Source organism: Lissotriton vulgaris, chromosome 11 (genome assembly GCF_964263255.1).
Source record: "Lissotriton vulgaris chromosome 11, aLisVul1.2, whole genome shotgun sequence".
Lineage (NCBI taxonomy): Eukaryota > Metazoa > Chordata > Amphibia > Caudata > Salamandridae > Lissotriton > Lissotriton vulgaris.
This window is the reverse complement of record NC_141699.1, coordinates 1,055,904,730-1,055,922,815: the sequence shown is the minus strand read 5'-3', so window position 1 is coordinate 1,055,922,815 and position 18,086 is coordinate 1,055,904,730. Positions and strand designations below refer to the sequence as shown.

The 18,086-nt window shown below is 50.8% G+C and overlaps 1 protein-coding gene across 6 annotated transcripts in view; it reads right to left on the bottom strand.

Annotated features, from left to right (window-relative positions):
* EPHB3 (EPH receptor B3) overlaps positions 1 to 17,684 on the bottom strand; it is a 69,681-nt gene extending 51,997 nt beyond the window's left edge. For all 6 annotated transcript variants that reach the window (XM_086944419.1, XM_086944423.1, XM_086944421.1 and 3 more), the window contains exon 1: positions 17,189 to 17,684. In XM_086944419.1, coding sequence (XP_086800545.1) covers positions 17,189 to 17,240 — 52 coding nt within the window. In that variant the 5' untranslated portion in view covers positions 17,241 to 17,684. The remainder of the gene's footprint in view (positions 1 to 17,188) is intronic.
* Between the last annotated feature and the right edge of the window lie 402 nt (positions 17,685 to 18,086).

Genomic DNA, 18,086 nt, shown 5'->3' with positions numbered 1-18,086 from the left:
GCTATTTATCACCATATGTTCCAAATCCGGTCTACAAAACACATGCGGCGCAGCAATAACTCCTCGCATAAATCATCAAAACCTTCACATTTCTGCAGAGATTGTACCATCGAGTGGACTTTCCCTGACGAAAATTTACTGCCCAGAGTTGTTGGTGCCAGGAGAGGCAGTATTGAAGTGGCAGGCCACTGGGCTCTGGAGGCAACACCAATGTGGCACCCACTGGACAATGATGGTGGTGCCCACTGACCCTCAGGGAGGTGGCGCACACTTAGCCCTGTAAGCGGCATCAGCATCGCGTGGCACAGCGGCCCTGGCCACTGAGCCCTAGGGACGTGGCGCACACTTAGCTCTGGAAGTGGCATCGTGAGGCACCGCTGCCCTGGTGGCAGTGTCCACTGAGGCCTAGAGAGGTGACGCACTCTGGGCCTTCGAGTGGGCACTTGGCCCTATAAGTGTGTCACATGTGGCACGCACTAGGATGTGGAGGCCCGCGCACACTGGGCCCGACAGAGGCCCCGCGCACACTGGGCCCCACAGAGGCCCCGCGCACACTGGGCCCCACAGAGGCCACGCGCACACTGGGCCCCACAGAGGCCACGCGCACACTGGGCCCCACAGAGGCCACGCGCACACTGGGCCCCACAGAGGCCACGCGCACACTGGGCCCCACAGAGGCCACGCGCACAAGGGGCCCGACAGAGGCAGTGACCCACTGGCACCAACTCGGCTACAGAAGGGTTCAATCCTTATGGAAAGCCTCTACCCACAAGGCAAGCGTTACTGTGCATTCTCCTGAGCACATGTGGTCTATTGGCTACACTGTAGGGATTCCTGCTGACTGGATGTTTTGATCCTGCTGAAGGACACGCAGTGTTTCACCTACTTCTCTGTGCCTCTGTTCGAGAAACTTCTGATCCTAGAGGGGATTTAGTTTGGTGAGAACACTATATGGACCCTTCTGTGATCTTGGGCACTTGAATATGTACTGATGCATAAGTGCCTTAACAATATCAACTTGGATATACGAGAAAGAGGCGAGGAGCTTGCATTGGGGAGTCCCACAATTAAAGGCCTTATGGGGGAAGTGCAGGGACTGTCAGTCATCTATGCATAAAGTAGACGAGCTGGTCCTGTTCCGAACTAAAGTGCTGGCCCGGAATCCAACACAGCAGCACATTATCAGCAAGCTATGCATGGGGAAAGGGGTCAGTGAGGACAGTCCGTGCTTGCAGAAAAGGGCCACTAACAGCAATCTATGCATGCAGAAAGGGGCCACTGCAGCAGGTCATCGATGGCAATCTATGCCTACAGAAAGGGACACCACAAAAATCTGTCTGCGTAAAGGGGCCAATGATGAGAATCTTTGCCTGCAGAAACTGCTACTGCAGTGGACCATTGATGGCAATCCATGCCTGTAGGAGAGGGCCACCGCAGCAAGCCACTGATGGCAATCTATAGTTGCGGAAAGGGGCCACTGCAGCAATCTGATTATGCAGAAACGGCCACTGCAGGTGCTTTGTGAACACCAACAGAGGGTTCCACAGGTGAAAAGAAGTCTTAGCATAAAGAAAGAGTCCAGACAGGGCTGCGTTTACAGGCAGAAAAGTAACTTCAGAGGTTGCACGTAGATGTTGGCACACTCCGCTACATGAATGCGGAGCAGACCACAAAAGGCAGTTCACACAGGCATGAAATTGACACACAGGCAGCCAATACAGAACAGACTACAGCAGGCCACACGAGGCTGACAAACCATGCTTGCAGGAACAAACTCCAACAGAGTAACATGCAGGCAGTCTATGCACGCAGGAAGGAGCCTTGGCAGCAGCCACACGAGGCAGTCACTGCTTGCAGGAAGGGGGCCTGAAAAAGGCCACACAAACAGACCATTCATGAAGGAGATCACACCGTGCGTCAACTGAAGCAGAAATGTGAGTCGGCAGCGGGGATGCATAGATGCAATTCTGCAGGCCGACATGTGATTGTGCCGCAGATCACACAAGCCTGCCTACAAGTGCAAGGCAGGTGATCGGGAAAGAAGCGTGGCGCGCAGGAATTGGCCACACAAGTGACTGTGACCCCTCCGTGGTGCCAGGGCAAGGAGGCGACGCGGAGCCTGAGACTCCCAGACAGCTGCGGGGCCAAGCGGGGTGCTTACCAGGCAGCTGTCACCCCCTGGCACCGGCGGGGGGCAGGAAGGGGCTGTTTTCACTGACACCACAGAGAGCGAGGGAGGTGCTGGGGACTGTTGATTTTTTTTCGACCCCGCCTTTAAATAAAAAAATGCAAAGGGTGTCGACTTTGGAACTGGGGAACCAGACTCCCGTCTCGGCGTCGACTGATGCCCCTGTGATTGAGCAAATCGCTTAATCTCCCCGTGACCAAAAATATAATCAAAAAGGAATTTGACCTTGTGTAAGGTAACTGATGCTCATGTGAAGTGCCGAGTTCACGATACATTAAACCGAATATATATATATATATATATATATATATATATATATATATATATATATATATATATATATATATATATATTATACACACAAACATTTGTAAGTCGCTTCCAGAGAGTTGTATGCGTGCATTTAGGGTGTGTTTTTGCACGCTTTTCTATGTATAAACAACTGCTTCACGTGTTGTGGTACACCATCTATAAAGGCCATTTTATGAACACGCGTTTCTTGTGTTTAACCGAGCTCGATGCTTCTAACAGTGCCCCCTATTGGGCACACAACTAAACTGACGTGGACAGAAATGGGGACTGTAGGCCTTCTATTAACTCGCCTCCATTGTTCTCTCTTGCCACCCTAACCCATTGGCGGGGGGCGGGTTTCCAGGAGACACGGTTGTGTCACCATGCTTCCAATTAAAAATAGAGAAATTAAGTCCTGCCCACAAAAGTGACCATCCATTCTGTACGATAATCTTTAAAGAAGTATTCTAACACAAACTAAAGTTACAGGCATCTTTTTTTAACCAGTTTTGTAATTACCTCCATAGTTTGGTGTCAATACTAGAGGTTTTCTCATTGCCCAACTCTGTTGCACATATTTAAATTACCTCAAATAAAGAAAAGCTGATTTGCCTAGAAACAAGAAAGTCCTAGGCTGGCATTGGATGACCACAGCAGGGTTTTTACCTACTGAGCTACCTCACATGATATGTTTTCTTTCTAAATGTGCCTACTGGTGAATATAGCGCAAGGGAGTTCGCCATCTTTTACACAGATCAATTGCATATCCAACAACTCGCAGTGGAAGTACGGTAGCACAGGTGGTTAATGCACATGCTGCAAAGATCTGTGTACATATTAGGTGGTTAATGTCCCCACTGCACAGCATTGTTACGACTTCCAGCTCGCGTGCAAGAATCCCAACAAAACAGCAGAGTGGGTTCGGTTTCACTGTTTTCACCAATCCCATGTGCATTTTGCTGCAAGAGGGTGTACGCTGGCCTCCATGGGTGATGTGACACATGGACATAAGACAGGCTTCAGACTTTCACACCAGGGCATGTGCCGGATAAAAGCACATCCTACCTTTGTGGGGAGGACAAAGAGAGGCTGTCCTGTTTTTGGGTGTCAGGCAAAGGAGCAGGAGAGGCTAGTCTTAGAAACTAGGAGAGGGTGAGATATGTCCTAGTGAGTAAGCTGCTGGCTTTGGTATCAGCAGGGTCACTGGAATTGTGAGACATTTTCCGCATAATTATGGGTTTGCCACTTTTGCCACATTATTTGCAGGTAAAGAAAATGTTTTTAGCCCAGATGGATCAAAAGTTACAAAAAATGTGTCGACACCACAGCAACACGTGTCCCCATATTTTTAGTAACTTTTGATCCACCGAAAGCACTTTGCAAAGGTTGACTGGTCAGCTTTCTGTTTACTGATTGCTATCCGTGGGTGTTATACCATGTACGGATGAGGTGGAACCTTTGACCAGACAGTGTTAAGTATAAAAATTACAGATAATGAAGTATAAAAATGACAGATAGTGAAGTAATACTATCACAAATTGCACAGCATAATCTGCCTTCTTTCCCTGATGCATAATTTAGTCAACCGTGATGCTTAATGTGGTTTCTCTCTGCTGCGTAATTCTACTGGCCCTGGGTATCAGGTTACCAGGGTTTTAGTCCCAGCACTTGACTAAACATTTGGGGGATTTTAATAAAAAGAAGGGGAAAAAATAACGTTATTTCTTTGTGCCTAAAATATTACTTGTGTGAACTGCACTGTCATTAAAATATGTAAAACTACGCTTGAGGAACACTTTCACGTACCTTCTCTGCGTGAGCACATTACAGTTGCTACCCAGCTATGCTGGTGCTATAGAAACACAGCTACTCCGCCCTGCCTTGAAGGGCTGGGGACAGAGGGGTGCGGATAGCCTGTTAGAAGACTGAGGGACAGGCAACAGGGTGTGGACCACCCTTGCCTTGGTACAGAGGGGGTCCCCACACAGACCAGAGCCCCCTTTCCTGAGGAGTTGAAGGAGAGGGCTAGTTGCAAGACCGTCCAGCCATGGACAACCTCGAGGAGCAGGAAAGAGTTGGAGGGAAACTGTTTATTCCATTTTGTAGAGAAACTGACATACTTGAAACGTCACACAATAAGGCACTGGCCCCACCTGGTACAAACGCCAAAGCTAGAAGGAAAGCGAGATTTGAAGACAGTCATTTGTAAAAATAAAAAAAATAAAAAAAAAAGAAGAAAAATAGATCTGTTACATAATACAAAATATTTAAAAAGTAGCGGGGTCTAGGGGGTGTCCGAGATTCTCAGCAGGACTGTGGTGGGATTAGTTGGCCGAATGGGGGTAAAGAGCAAAGTCTGCCCTCGAATTAGGTTGGAATTAGCCCCCCAGGCCTGGGAGTATCGAAACCCCTTACAACAGTGACAGGATCTGTTTGTCCATTACATTCACGGGGGCTTCCAAAGTAATTAAAATGTTTGTTGGGCGGGGACCTCCGTCTCATGCTGGGCGCAGAGCCCAACCCCTTTCAGGCTACTATTAACAATTAGAGGCCCAGTCTGAACAGGTGGTCATTTGCGGCGTGAGCGAGGGGTGTGTCTGTCCTCAAATATGTGTATTGTGCAGTAAAAGAAAGGTGCGTCCAGCCAAATCTGTGAAAGGTTAACGGAAGGGGATACTTTAATAAAATTTAAAAAAAAAATACAAGTTCTACACACATAAATGTTGCTAATAAGGAAGCAGGGCCGAAATTGAGGACTGCGGGGAAAAAAAGAAGAATGTATTAATATATGAGGAGGGGCACGAAAAGAACATGTATGTATGTGCCAGCGTTACAAGAAAGTTTATAAAATAAGGCCGAGGCCGAGATGCACGGACAAGTTTAAGTGTAGGGTGAGTAAGTTACAGACGGCAGGAGAGCGCGATATGGGCTGTGGAAGGAAGCGGTTAGGTAAAATTAAAATAAATGTTAAAAAATGCTAAGCAAAGTGGTGATGGCGCGAAGGGTCTTTTCGGAAACAAGAAAGAAATATCACAGACTTTCTACATTACTGGTCTGAGTAAATAATAAAATGAGTACTTCATCAAACGTGCTCAGCATCAGAGCGATTTTCGGTTGTGGGGCCGGGGAAGAGCATAAAATGAAAGATAACGGCACAACTCCGAGGGGGCTGCTTTCTAGCGCTCCGACTTGACACCATTTTGAAGGAACCCCCGAGGCTGAACGCAGTGAGAGCGCCGGAGACTTTAAAGCGCGTGGTCTGTGGTGTCTCAACCGGCTGGCTGGAGGGGCTGGCGGCCCTTGCTCGCAGTCCTTTTTCCAGTGACGCACAAGACATGTCCTGAGGTGGCCAGGACTGGAGCTGCACAGGGAAATAAACATTAATCAGCCGTCCCAGGCCTTTCAATCCATACGGCGGCCTCCAGGAACCGATAAATCACAAGAGGGCGGGGCATGCGGGGGGAGAGGTGAGGGCGACTCCCCTGAAGAACGTGTAACTGGAAGGGAGACGCATGGGAGAAATGTGCACTGAAGCAGTGCGAAGAAAAAGCGAGAAAAGGGAAGAGAAAACAAGAAAATACAGAGAAAGGGCTAGGGGAAGGAAATGGGAGATGGACTCTAACTGAAGGGGGGGGGCAAAGGAGCCCTATGGGGACGCTTTCTCTCTTAGGCTCTCCCACAAAACCTAGAATGCAGTTCTAGGCATTAACATGTAGGCAGATCTTAGTCCGCGGCTCCCCTCAGAAGCCCCCCCCCCCTTTCCTCGCATGCCTCGGAGGCTTCAGACATCTCGGCTTCAGAAAACACCGCTCAGCTTCAATGTTGCCGTTTAATTGGGAACAGAGAAGGGTTGGAAAGAAAGGAATAAGGCCGCGTGCATATGCAACAGTCACCTAGCGGGCTGAGGCCCCACGGCCCGCTCCTCCGGGGGGCCCCAAAAATGAAAACGCAAGTGATGAACCTCCGCAGATAATGCACGTTCTTCGACATAAAAAGAATCGCCCAAAAAAAAAAAACACACACCACACACCCAATACCTAACAGGAACCCCACAGAACACAACACAATATACCCAAACACCCGAAAAGACAACGCAATGCCTGTTAGGGTTAGTAGGCGCTATATAAATACAATTCCACCGCAGACGGCTCCGCAAGATCAGGTACCCTAGAAACTAAAGCCCTACTACAACACAGAGACTACACCAGAGGGGGCCCACAATTATACACCTCAAAAACAGACCTCCAAAGTCACACACAATGCACAGAATATCCCCCCCCCCCACACACACACCGCATGAGATCAATTAATTTATTCAGACTGATGAGGGTCTGAACCATACAGCCTAATTGAAAAGTCTATTTATATAGCGCTTACTGCCACTGACCAGGCATTGAAATACTACGCGGGGAGTAACACTATTCCGGAACCCTACTTCTCACTCACATAAGCTACTTTGCCAAACTATACAAAGCGCTCTACTTCCAGAGCCCTCCGCCCCAACAAGCTCCCATCAGCCAGCCCCACTGGACTTCTGCTAGCCAGGATAAAACGGCGGCCCACTCATCGGTGGTAGGGTCTGGCCAACCCTGGGTCTCCCGTCAAGAGGTCCTTTTCAGGGCCTCGACTGCACTTCGGCGATTCTCGCTGGGCAGAATGGTTAAATTTGCATCCGAGGGCCTTAGTTTTTAGAAAATGAAGTGCCTAGTCCTCGAACGCCTATGCTTAGGTTACAAAACATGCTTCTTGTAGGGATTTGGTACCATTACCAAGTGTAACAAGTTCTACTCTGGAAGCAGATCATCAGAGTTACAGCCCTGGCCTCCGATTCGAACCGTGTGATCCTAGACAAATGACACTACATCGCAGGGTTTCAAAATACCCTTTCTACAGAATGACTAGAAACTCCCCCGTAAAACTGCTAACTTCATTACAAGGGGGGGGGGGGGGGGTAGGGAGGGCGGGGCGCTCAGCCCCAAAATACTGGTTGTCCTTTAAAAACACAGTATTTCTATCCCATTTTGTCACAGCACCAACTATTTCGTAAACCCTTCCTGGTCCTTTGAAAAGTCCATAGCTCTTTCCATTTCATACAATGTATAAACCAGGTTTGTCATTTAAAAAACGATCATAACCACAACCCCTGCGGCTGCCACACATTTTTAAATCACCCCTGCATTTATATTCCAGCACATTTTTTTACGAATTGTTGGATTTTCCACCTCCAATGTGAAACGAAGCAAAATATTACAAGTATTAACTGGTTTCATAGTGCTTCAAACCACACTTTAGCAGTTTCTAGGCGTGCAAACAACGAATATTAAGTCACTACCTCAGACCAGTTTAATTATCTAACTCACTGAACCACCTTGCTGGTAGGTAGCGCTAACTCACCAGGTTGGCCTGTCCGCAGAGTTGCTGCCCCCCCCCAGGCCTGTCCGCAGAGTTGCTGCCCCCCCCATGCCTGTCCGCAGAGTTGCTGCCCCCCCCATGCCTGTCCGCAGAGTTGCTGCTGCCCTCCAGGCCTGTCCGCAGAGTTGCTGCTGCCCTCCAGGCCTGTCCACAGAGTTGCTGCTGCCCTCCAGGCCTGTCCGCAGAGTTGCTGCCCCCCAGGCCTGTCCGCAGAGTTGCTGCTGCCCTCCAGGCCTGTCCGCAGAGTTGCTGCCCCCCAGGCCTGTCCGCAGAGTTGCTGCTGCCCTCCAGGCCTGTCCGCAGAGTTGCTGCTGCCCTCCAGGCCTGTCCGCAGAGTTGCTGCTGCCCTCCAGGCCTGTCCGCAGAGTTGCTGCTGCCCTCCAGGCCTGTCCGCAGAGTTGCTGCTGCCCTCCAGGCCTGTCCGCAGAGTTGCTGCTGCCCTCCAGGCCTGTCCGCAGAGTTGCTGCTGCCCTCCAGGCGTGTCCGTAGACTTGCTGCTCCCCAAGGGCTGTCCGCAGAGTTGATGCCCCGGCCTGTCCACAGAGATGCTCTCCCCCAGGGCTGTCCGCAGAGTTGCTTGCTGCCCCCCCCCCCCCAGGCCTGTCCGCATAGTTGCTGCCCCCACAGGCCTGTCCGCAGAGTTGCTGCCCCCTCCCAGGCCTGTCCGCAGAGTTGCTGCCCCCTCCCAGGCCTGTCCGCAGAGTTGCTGCCCCCTCCCAGGCCTCTCCGCAGAGTTGCTCCCCCCCCCCCAGGCCTGTCCGCAGAGTTGCTCCCTCCCCCCCCCCCACCAGGCCTGTCCGCAGAGTTGCTCCCACCCCCCAGGCCTGTCCGCAGAGTTGCTGCCGCCCCCCAGGTCTGCCTAAATTGGCTTAAGTGACTTCCTACGTTTTATAAAATAGACTTCATTTATGGGGTAAGGGACTGGAGTTTCATATGTACCTAATGGCCCACGGTTTCTGTACGACTTGCATTACGGCCCAAGGTTTCAGCAACACGCTTCTATTACAGCGGGTGTTTCAAGGACACTTGCATTACAGTAATCAATTCCTGCTGCATACCTCCACTATGGGCCCTGCGTTCTGCAGCACCCTTACAAGATTGTCCCCAGTTTCTGAAGTGCACTCGCATTACAGAGAGCAGTATCCGCAGGACACGTGCATTACGGGCCTACGGTTTACGCAGGACCCATACATTATTACGGCCCACAGTTTCAGCAGCAAACTTATTACAGAGATGGGTTTCTGCACGACACTCGCATTACAGAACTCCGTTCCCACAGCACATCTGCACCACGTTCCTAGGTTCCGCAGCACCCAGGCAATTTGGCCTAAAGGTTCAGCAGTACTCTCACATGACAGAGTCGTTTCCTACGACACTTTCATTAATGTCCACAGTTTCAGCAGGACATTTGCGTCATGGCCCACACTTTCATCTGCAAATATGTATTACAGATGTCTGTTTCTGCAAGACTATTGCATTACAGTGCGCAGTTCTCACTGCACAACTGTACGTACCATGTCCTTGGGTTCTGAAGCACCCTTGCAATATGGACCTAGACTTCCATAGGACACTTGCATTAGGGTCCAAAGATTCCGCTGGACACTTGTATTAGGGCCCAAGGATTCCGCAGGATACATGCATTACGCCCCAAGCATCCCTAGAACACTTGCATTACGGCCCAAGGATTCCGCAGGACACTTGCATTACGGCCCAAGGATTCCACAGGACACTTGCATTACGGCCCAAGGATTCCGCAGGACACGTGCACTACGGTCCAAGGATTCCGCAGGACACGTGCACTACGGCCCAAGGATTCCGCAGGACACATGCATTAAGGTCCAAGGATTCCACAGGACACGTGCACTACGGCCCAAGGATTCCACAGGACACGTGCACTACGGCCCAAGGATTCCGCAGGACACGTGCACTACGGCCCAAGGATTCTGCAGGACACATGCATTAAGGTCCACAGTTTTAGCAGGACACTTGCGTCACAGCCCACGGTTTAATCTGCAAACTTGTATTAGAGATGGCAGTTTCCGCAGGACACTTGCATTGCGCCCGAAGGATTCCGCAGGACACTTGCGATAGGGCCTGCGATTTCCACAGCACACTCAAATGCACCTGTGCCACCTACGGGTTGCTTCAAAGCATTCTCCAAGAGCAGGATAGGGTCAGAGGTTACATAGCAGTTAAAACGTGGTTAACAGTAGTAGTTGTGGACTCAGGAAAGCCTGCCCGCACATGTGTGTCATCAAAGACTTCGCGACCCTCACATGTTGGTCTTCGGAGTGAAGTATAGACTGAACGACCCTTTGGAGCATTCACCTATACCAGCATCTTATAGTCCAGGATTTCTGCAATATGTGTGCATTCAGGCCAAGACTTTCCTCAGCATGCGTGCACACGGCTAAGGATACCGCAGCTTGCGTGCCATACTGAACATATTTGTGTCAAGCCAGCCCCTCGGCAACTGCTTTACAGTTTTTACAATGCTAGACTTTTTATAGCTCATGTTTTTACAATCTCAGACTGTGTTATTACCTGTGGTTTCCTTCCCATCATGTTCTCCGGGACAGAGTTAGATTTCTGAATCTGCCCCCCAAGCTTTGCGTCAGCAGAGCCCTTGGGGCCTTCCGGAAGAGCAGACTCCAGTGTTGGGGTGGTAAATATACCAACAAGACACTTCCCTATTCTGATTCCCTTCATTCAGCACCCCAAGGCACCACCTTATTGTGTAAATTGGAAATGAATTAATATAGCGCTTACGAGCTCTGAGGTGCTTTTTTGGGAAGCAGTGCCCTACTCTGGAACCCAGGATTTGACAAATGAATTTTTTCCCTGTTCTGATGGAAAAAAATGTCAGCGCTGTCCGTGGCCTAGACCCGGGGAGGGGAATTGGCCTGGGAGCTGTCTGAAAGAACCCCTTATACTGCAATTCTTACACTACTGAAAATGTATAAAGCACACAACAGATAAAAATGTATTTTGTAATTGTTAAGAGATCAACAATCATAATATGGTGTGACAAAACATGTGTCTGTGTGCACCTATAGTGCTCATTTGTGAAATAAAAAGGGGGGAAAAAACGTAAAAAATAAATAAACCCTATATGTGCTGCTTGGCCATGTATAAATATGAGACCGAAAATATTTCAACTCTGAAAACAGCCACCCTAGATGGGGTAATCTGTATATGGGTCAAAAACAGACCCGCTTTATGGTTAAAGTTTTAAGATTGGAGAGCTCTGGAAACAGCAACTATTCTCAGATTAGTACAGGGACTGCTGTCAGGCTGAGAAAATATACCTTTATCCTTTGGTTCGCCTTCATACCCACCCTGCATCACTCTCCAACTCAGAAGATTTCATAACAAATTAGTTTCTCATATATATATATATATATATATATATATATATATATATATATATATACATATACATATACACACACAATATATGTATATATATAGCTCGTGCGACGGCTGTTTGGACGGTTAGTTGCGCCTGCCACTTCTATTGATTACAGTGACATTCATTTAGTTAATTATCGACCTTGGAAACATGACGGGTCGAGCTGAGTGGAGATTCGAACCCCGTCCACAGATCGCAGCAGATACTGATTAACCAAAGAGGCCTGTCTCCATCTCAAAACACGCCTTGGGGTGTTGCTTTCACCAACCCGACACAAAAACCGTAAACAAAAAGCACACAAGAGTACATTTCACCTCGCTGCCCTTTAAATGTTTCCCATCATGATGTCAAACTCTTTCAGAATCTAGGGTTTTCCACCAGGGAAGAGCTGGCGAGAATCACTGAGGCCTGTGCATATTTTGGGATTTATCAACCACTATATATTATGCGCGATGCCACGTTTTGAAGAAAAAAAAATTATTATTAAAATATTAATAATTGTATATGGAAATAATATAATATATATATATATATATATTTATAACACGGGGTATTTTAGTTCCAGCCTTTGGAATGACGTCACGCCCATGTCCTTTTACAAAGCCCAACCGGGCCCAGCAGGGCCAAACAAACTGTAAAAGCCTCCGCGTCGCCGTTCCTAAGCCCCGAAGGTACTTCGACCGCATTGGACTAACTCCGCCGTTAACGTCGCGTTTCTCTCTCGCTAATGTGTTTTTATTCTTCCCCCAAAGCCTCTTTCGCAGCCGGTATACGTCGTGCGTAAATACGCGGTTCCGGGTACCCCGGCAGGCTATTTGTACTCTACGGACACATGTTATATGTTTATATACACCGTATACTGTAAATTAACACGCAAATATGAATTAGTGACTAGCCAAAATACACTGCTCCTTAATTGAGGGCAGGTAAGTAAACCTTCTCGAGGGGGCTAATTCTGGCTGTTGTTCCTCGAAAACGTTGATAACTGAACGCGAGACACTAACGCCATTTAGCCCATTAAACTGACAAGTTACCGACCGACCTACAAAATATCTCCTTTTTCAAACCTCCTTTTGACTTCAGGGGTTGATGGAGGGTGCGCCAATGGGGGAAGGTACACACCCTCGCGGATGCCCCTGGGGCGAGGGGGTGGACAGAAGGCCATGGACTGGTTTTAGCCCAGGGAGGGACATTACAGGCTGGCCAGGTGGGCCAAGAAGAAAAGCAATCTAGAAGTGAATTGTTTTAACTGAACTATGAAGTGAAAGCTGCAAGCCACGAGGGGCCGTGTGCGACTCGTACAGAGACGTGGGCATGGCATGCCAACCCCTGCAGTGCCAGGCTCCTACTTGCCTGGTGGCGCAGCGCCTACTTTTAAAAGCGAGTTTACGAACGGGGCTGAAGAAAGAACCTTGGCAGCAGCGTGCACGAGAGCTGTGCACACTGTGCAAGCTGCGCTCCGGTGCAAGGCCCTTCCAGGCAGGAGACGCGCCGGGGCACCCACCATGGCCGAGAAACTAGGCTCAGGAACACGTTCCTCATACCGAGGAACCTTAAGTGCGAGTGAGGGCATGTGTGCAAGGCATGCCTCCTGCGGTTATCTGTAGTGCAGGAGGGGCGAGGTATTCAAGGCTGCTTGGTGAACGCGGAGTGCCGTGCTGCAGGGAGCTCGCCTTTCTACCCTCGAGAAGTCTTTCCACAGGGCACCTCATTGCGAGGGCGGTCTCTGGTGCAAGGCACCACGGAACCTACTGCGGTTACAGGGGAAACTCCTCCAAGGCAGTTGGGTGCACGAGGAGGGCTTTCCTACATGGAGCTGGGCTTCCTACGGACGAGGGCCTTCTGTCCCAGGGTACCCCAGCGGGGAGGAGGGCCCTTCAGGGAGACCCTTGTTGCCCCCGAGTTGCCCAGCGGGAGGACACACGAGCTGCGCGTAGAAGCCCTTTGCACTGGTAAGGGTGCCACATCGCCCTCATTCCTCCATTTGAGGTCTCCTGTTCGGCCACTTCGTGAGAAGAGAAGCCTCACAAGGGGGCACACTCCCGCCTCCCCGAAGCCTCACTCGTGGCGCCTTCACGGGGCGAGAAGTCTTGTTCTGGCTCATTCAGGCACCTTCTTGGGGTCAAGAGAAGACGGATTCTAGGCACGTTGAAAGAGCCGGGGGGTGGGGGTATTCCAGGCACACTGAAGGTACGTTTCCGGACGAGAAGGCCCATTATTCTTGGCACATTCACGGTGTCTTCCCGGTGACGAGAAGACCCAATCTAGGCACGTTCACGGTACATTCCCAGCAGTCAGAAGACCTACTGTAGGCGCATCGCCGCTGGCTACTAGGCACATTCACGGTACCTTCCCGGCGGCTAAAAGCCCTATTGTAGGCGCATTACCGCTGGCGACGAGGCGCATTCATGGTACCTTCCCGGTGGCTAGAAGCCCTATTGTAGGCGCATCACCTCTGGCGACGAGGCACATTCGGTACCTCCCGGCGGCTAGAAAACCTATTGTAGGCGCATTGCCGCTGGCGACGAGGCGCATTCACGGTACCTTCCCGGCGGCTAGAAGCCCTATTGTAGGCGCATCACCGCTGGTGACGAGGCGCATCAACGGTACCTTCCTGCGGCCGAAGAGCCCCATTCTAGGCACGTCCTGGAAGGCCGCCCTGGCGCTTGTTTTCACCTCTTTGTGTTACAAGAAACACGGGCTAAACGGGAACCCTCCCGAGGAGGGGGCGGGTGGGGGTCTGCGGGGCTCCTGTTCCGGGGGATACCCTGCAGATCGCTACCACCGCACCGTGTATCCATGTTTGCGGGGACAGCGAGGCGGCTAATTAGGAACGATCCGAGTGAAAAGGCCCCCGCCGGGCCCGGGACGGGGCCTCGCCGCTGAATGGTGTTAACAAGCGAGGAGAGCGGATGAAAGCGCTCAGCTGCAGGGGCCAGAGCCTGCCAGGCCGCAGCAGCGGCTGCCAGGGCCGGGGGCGGCGACGGGGTCACCCCTCAGCTACAGAACCAGGGCCCGTCGGGGGCCAGGTCACCCCACAGCTGCAGGGGCGCTTCACTGGGCTTCCTAGCAGCTTCCGCCCCCTGCCATCCATGCCAAGGCAAGGGGCAGCAGAGTGCCCCCAAGGTCACCCCAAGCCATTCCCGGATCCCCGTGCTTTCAGGGTAATAGACGTGTTTTCTGAGGCACACAATAGGGAATGGATGAGTGTGTTGCGCGACAACGAACCGAAAACCCTTTCAAGTTCGACCCGTTTTATGCAGTGCTTTTCACTGGTGTGTAGTACTGCTAAGATCTCACTGCGACAGTTACATTTGACGAGGATCACAAGCCTCTCCTCAAATTGAGAAGCTGGTATTAGAAAGCAGGCCTCTTGCACCAAGAGACAGCTAGCCAGCCACCAGACCACCCAACACACAAACGTGTGCACCCTTTAATCTTTTTTTAAATCTATGTCAGTCGAAGTTTGTCTCCGTGGTAGATGTGAATTATGCGCTAGTAGGAACTTTGTTTTTCTGTCACGTTTTTAGTTTCTTCTGCAAAATTGGTCTCAGGTCCATGTTGATAGCAGGCAGAGGTTTTTTTGGAGGGGATGGGGCGCTATCATTGATTTATGGCTGCACAACTGCTAAAATGAGGATGTCAAAACACAGAAAGACACACAAGACCAACACGAAACTCGGCCTGGCCAACAATGCGAACCTCGAGCTTATGTTGCAAGTCTGCGGCCAGCGGATCAATGGCCTAGTCTTAAAATCCAAAACTTACTGAAGACACACGCCAATAGCAAAGTCTGACAACCACCACACAGCTTTGAAACCAGCTAAAACATCCAGTGTAACAACCCACAAATAATGCACATATGTGCCTCCAAGAGAGACCCACCGCTCAACAATCAAATAAATACAAAACATGCAGAAGACAAGCCCACTAAAACAACTGTGGAAAATATGGGCGTACTATTAACACCAATCAGGAAACACTACAACTCATCCAGGGACAAGAACAAAATCCTGAGCAGAAGCACCATCGACAAATGATGTATGTCCCACAGGCACTACCCAACAACCACCCACAAGCACCATCAATGACCACAAGCACAACCACAGGTACAGGCCACAACCAGAAGCCCACACAGACACTACCCAACAACCAAAAGCCCACAAGCACTACCCAACAACCACCCACAAGCACCATCAATGACCACAAGCACAACCACAGGTACTGGCCACAACCAAAAGCCCACACAGACACTACCCACAACCAAAAGCCCACACAGACACTACCCACAACCAAAACCCCACAGGCACTACGCAACCGCCACCCACAAGCACCATCAATAACCACAAGCACAACAACTACAGGCACTACCCACAACCAAAAGACCACAGGCACTACCCACAACCTACTAAGACCTAAGGCTCGGAGATGAACCACCAACAGTGACCCGCAACTCAAACCTTGACGAACCATATAGAGGGCTTACGCGTAGGCCGCAAATACACCGACTGGCCATCACCTACTCACTATTAACAGGCAACAACAATGAAAATCTAAAGTCAAAAAACCACCACAACCCCCATCAGGGAAGGATGGGGTTCATAGCACCCCTCAATCAATTTCAAGCTTCTGAGAACAACAATGATATAAGCTGGGGTAAGGTGAGAGACCGGCGTGGCAGTATTCATACCACCCAATCACACCGATGGAGTCACCACCACCAAATGTCCCATGACCCCCCTCCCCCATGAGTAGGGGATAATCACAACACAACCTCAATTTGAGAGGGAGCCACACTAATACAGTGTGATTTTCAGACAACACAATGCCAAGCATGAGGTTGGGTAGGGGCAACAATCCCTAGCCCAGGTCAGAACGTACCACCAACCAAACCCACCCGGCCTGGGTAGACAAATCACCTCAGACAGCCGAGGCTGTCAAACCACAACTATCATGTTCGTGGTTGAAAAATGAAGGAACACCAAAACACAACAACCTAGGGTGGTGCCAAGCTAAGGGACGACCTCAAAGCCAGACCGACCATAAGGGATGGGAACCTGAACACAACACACTACGGTTTTAACCAGAAATAACTCCCATTGCAACTCGCAGGACCAGAAATACGCCAGCCGAGGCATCAATGCGTCTCTGGGTACACGCCATGGCCACCCAGAGCCTATGCCACAGGGGTGCACCGCACCCACCGGGCTCCCCCTAATTACTGTTTCCGAACCCGTCACATGCCAGTGAAGCAACAACCCCAGCCCTCTCGTCCGAATGAAACCCGGGCGGCGAGGCATTAGTCAGCCCAAAACTAACCCTCCCGCGAGAGTCCGCACCCCGGGAAACACACGCACCTGGCGACCGAGAGCGGCGGGTTGGTGTCACGCTTCTGGGGTGCGCGTCACGCCTCCACCCTTGCGAGCAAACGATGCCCCTATCGACTCCTCTTTCTATATGTCTGGGGATCGGGGCGCAATTAGTTTCGTTCACAAGTATAAGAGCCACATTCATTCCCCACAATGTTTGAGGTATGGCAAATGAATTACGGTGAAGACATCAGCCTGGGGAATGGGGGGGGGGGTGGGGGCTTCACATCCCAGTGGATATTTGGGGTCCCTTCTTGTATTTCGGGGCGGGGGCACATAGCCTTCTCGTGAGGGAAAAGAGGGCGTTAGTCTCCTTGCTTTCGAGGGTCTCCCAATAGATTAATAATACATTGTGTTATTTTTTTTTGGGGGGGGGGGGGGGGGTTGGTAGAAGATCATTCCAATCTTGCTCACATCACAGTGACACTTGTAGGGTGGAAGGCGTATATGTCCCACTCCCTCTTTTCAGTCACCCCCAACCCCCCTCGGGCTTCAACCCGCTCCATTCCTCCTCACCTTCTAGGGCCGAGCCCCCGGACACCCACAACAGCAGCAGCGGGAGCAGCATCTCTGCCCGCGGAGGGTCCGCACCAATCCGGGGCCGTGGATGGGACACACGGAGAGAGAAAAATACGCCTGTGCTGAAAACCAGTCCAAGTAGAAAAAAATTAAAAAATACAAATACAAAAAATAAAAATCAGCAAAATCCAATGGAATTCAAGAAAGCCAGGTAAAAACAGTCCAAGGAAAGCAGTCCGGGGGAAATCCAGGTACTTTTTAATAATCAATCCAGGTTCCCCGAGATGAGTGTTGCAAGTTGGCCAGAAGAGTGCTCCTATCGCGGGTGCAAAATTCCAAGAAGCGCTGCGAAGTGAGGCCACCAAGTAGGCGGGAGTTGTGGGGGAGTAATCCAAGTGGCCCAATGTGGTGCTATGTTCGTGCGGGAGGCCCCCTGCGTGATCCGCTGCCCCTCACTCCCGCGTCCCAGCCCCGCACTCGCTGCTTCTGCACTGAGCGCCCGGGGTCTGCGGCCACTGCACAGCCACACGGGTGGGCGGGGCTACATGTCAATCACCAGCCCGGGCGTTCACTTCAACAAGAGCCACTCCGTTGTCATAGGCTGCGACAGATACTGCCGTCACGCCCTCTTGATCTCGTCGGCGAATAGAATCCTAGCAGACTGTGAGGGGAGGTACTTTAGGGAAAGATGAATTAGCCTGGGCGGGAAAAGGCATTAAGAGGCCACGCCCAGAGGATCCAGTTGGCTGGAAGGTGGGGTTATGCGATAGACATCAGCGCAGGGTTCCTGCGTGCAGCGTGCGCCCTCCTGCGGTAGTATTGAGAACCGCAGAAAGTAGAGGAAGTGGAAACATCCAAGCTGTGCAGGTAAATCTAGCACAGCAGCCCTTGGCAG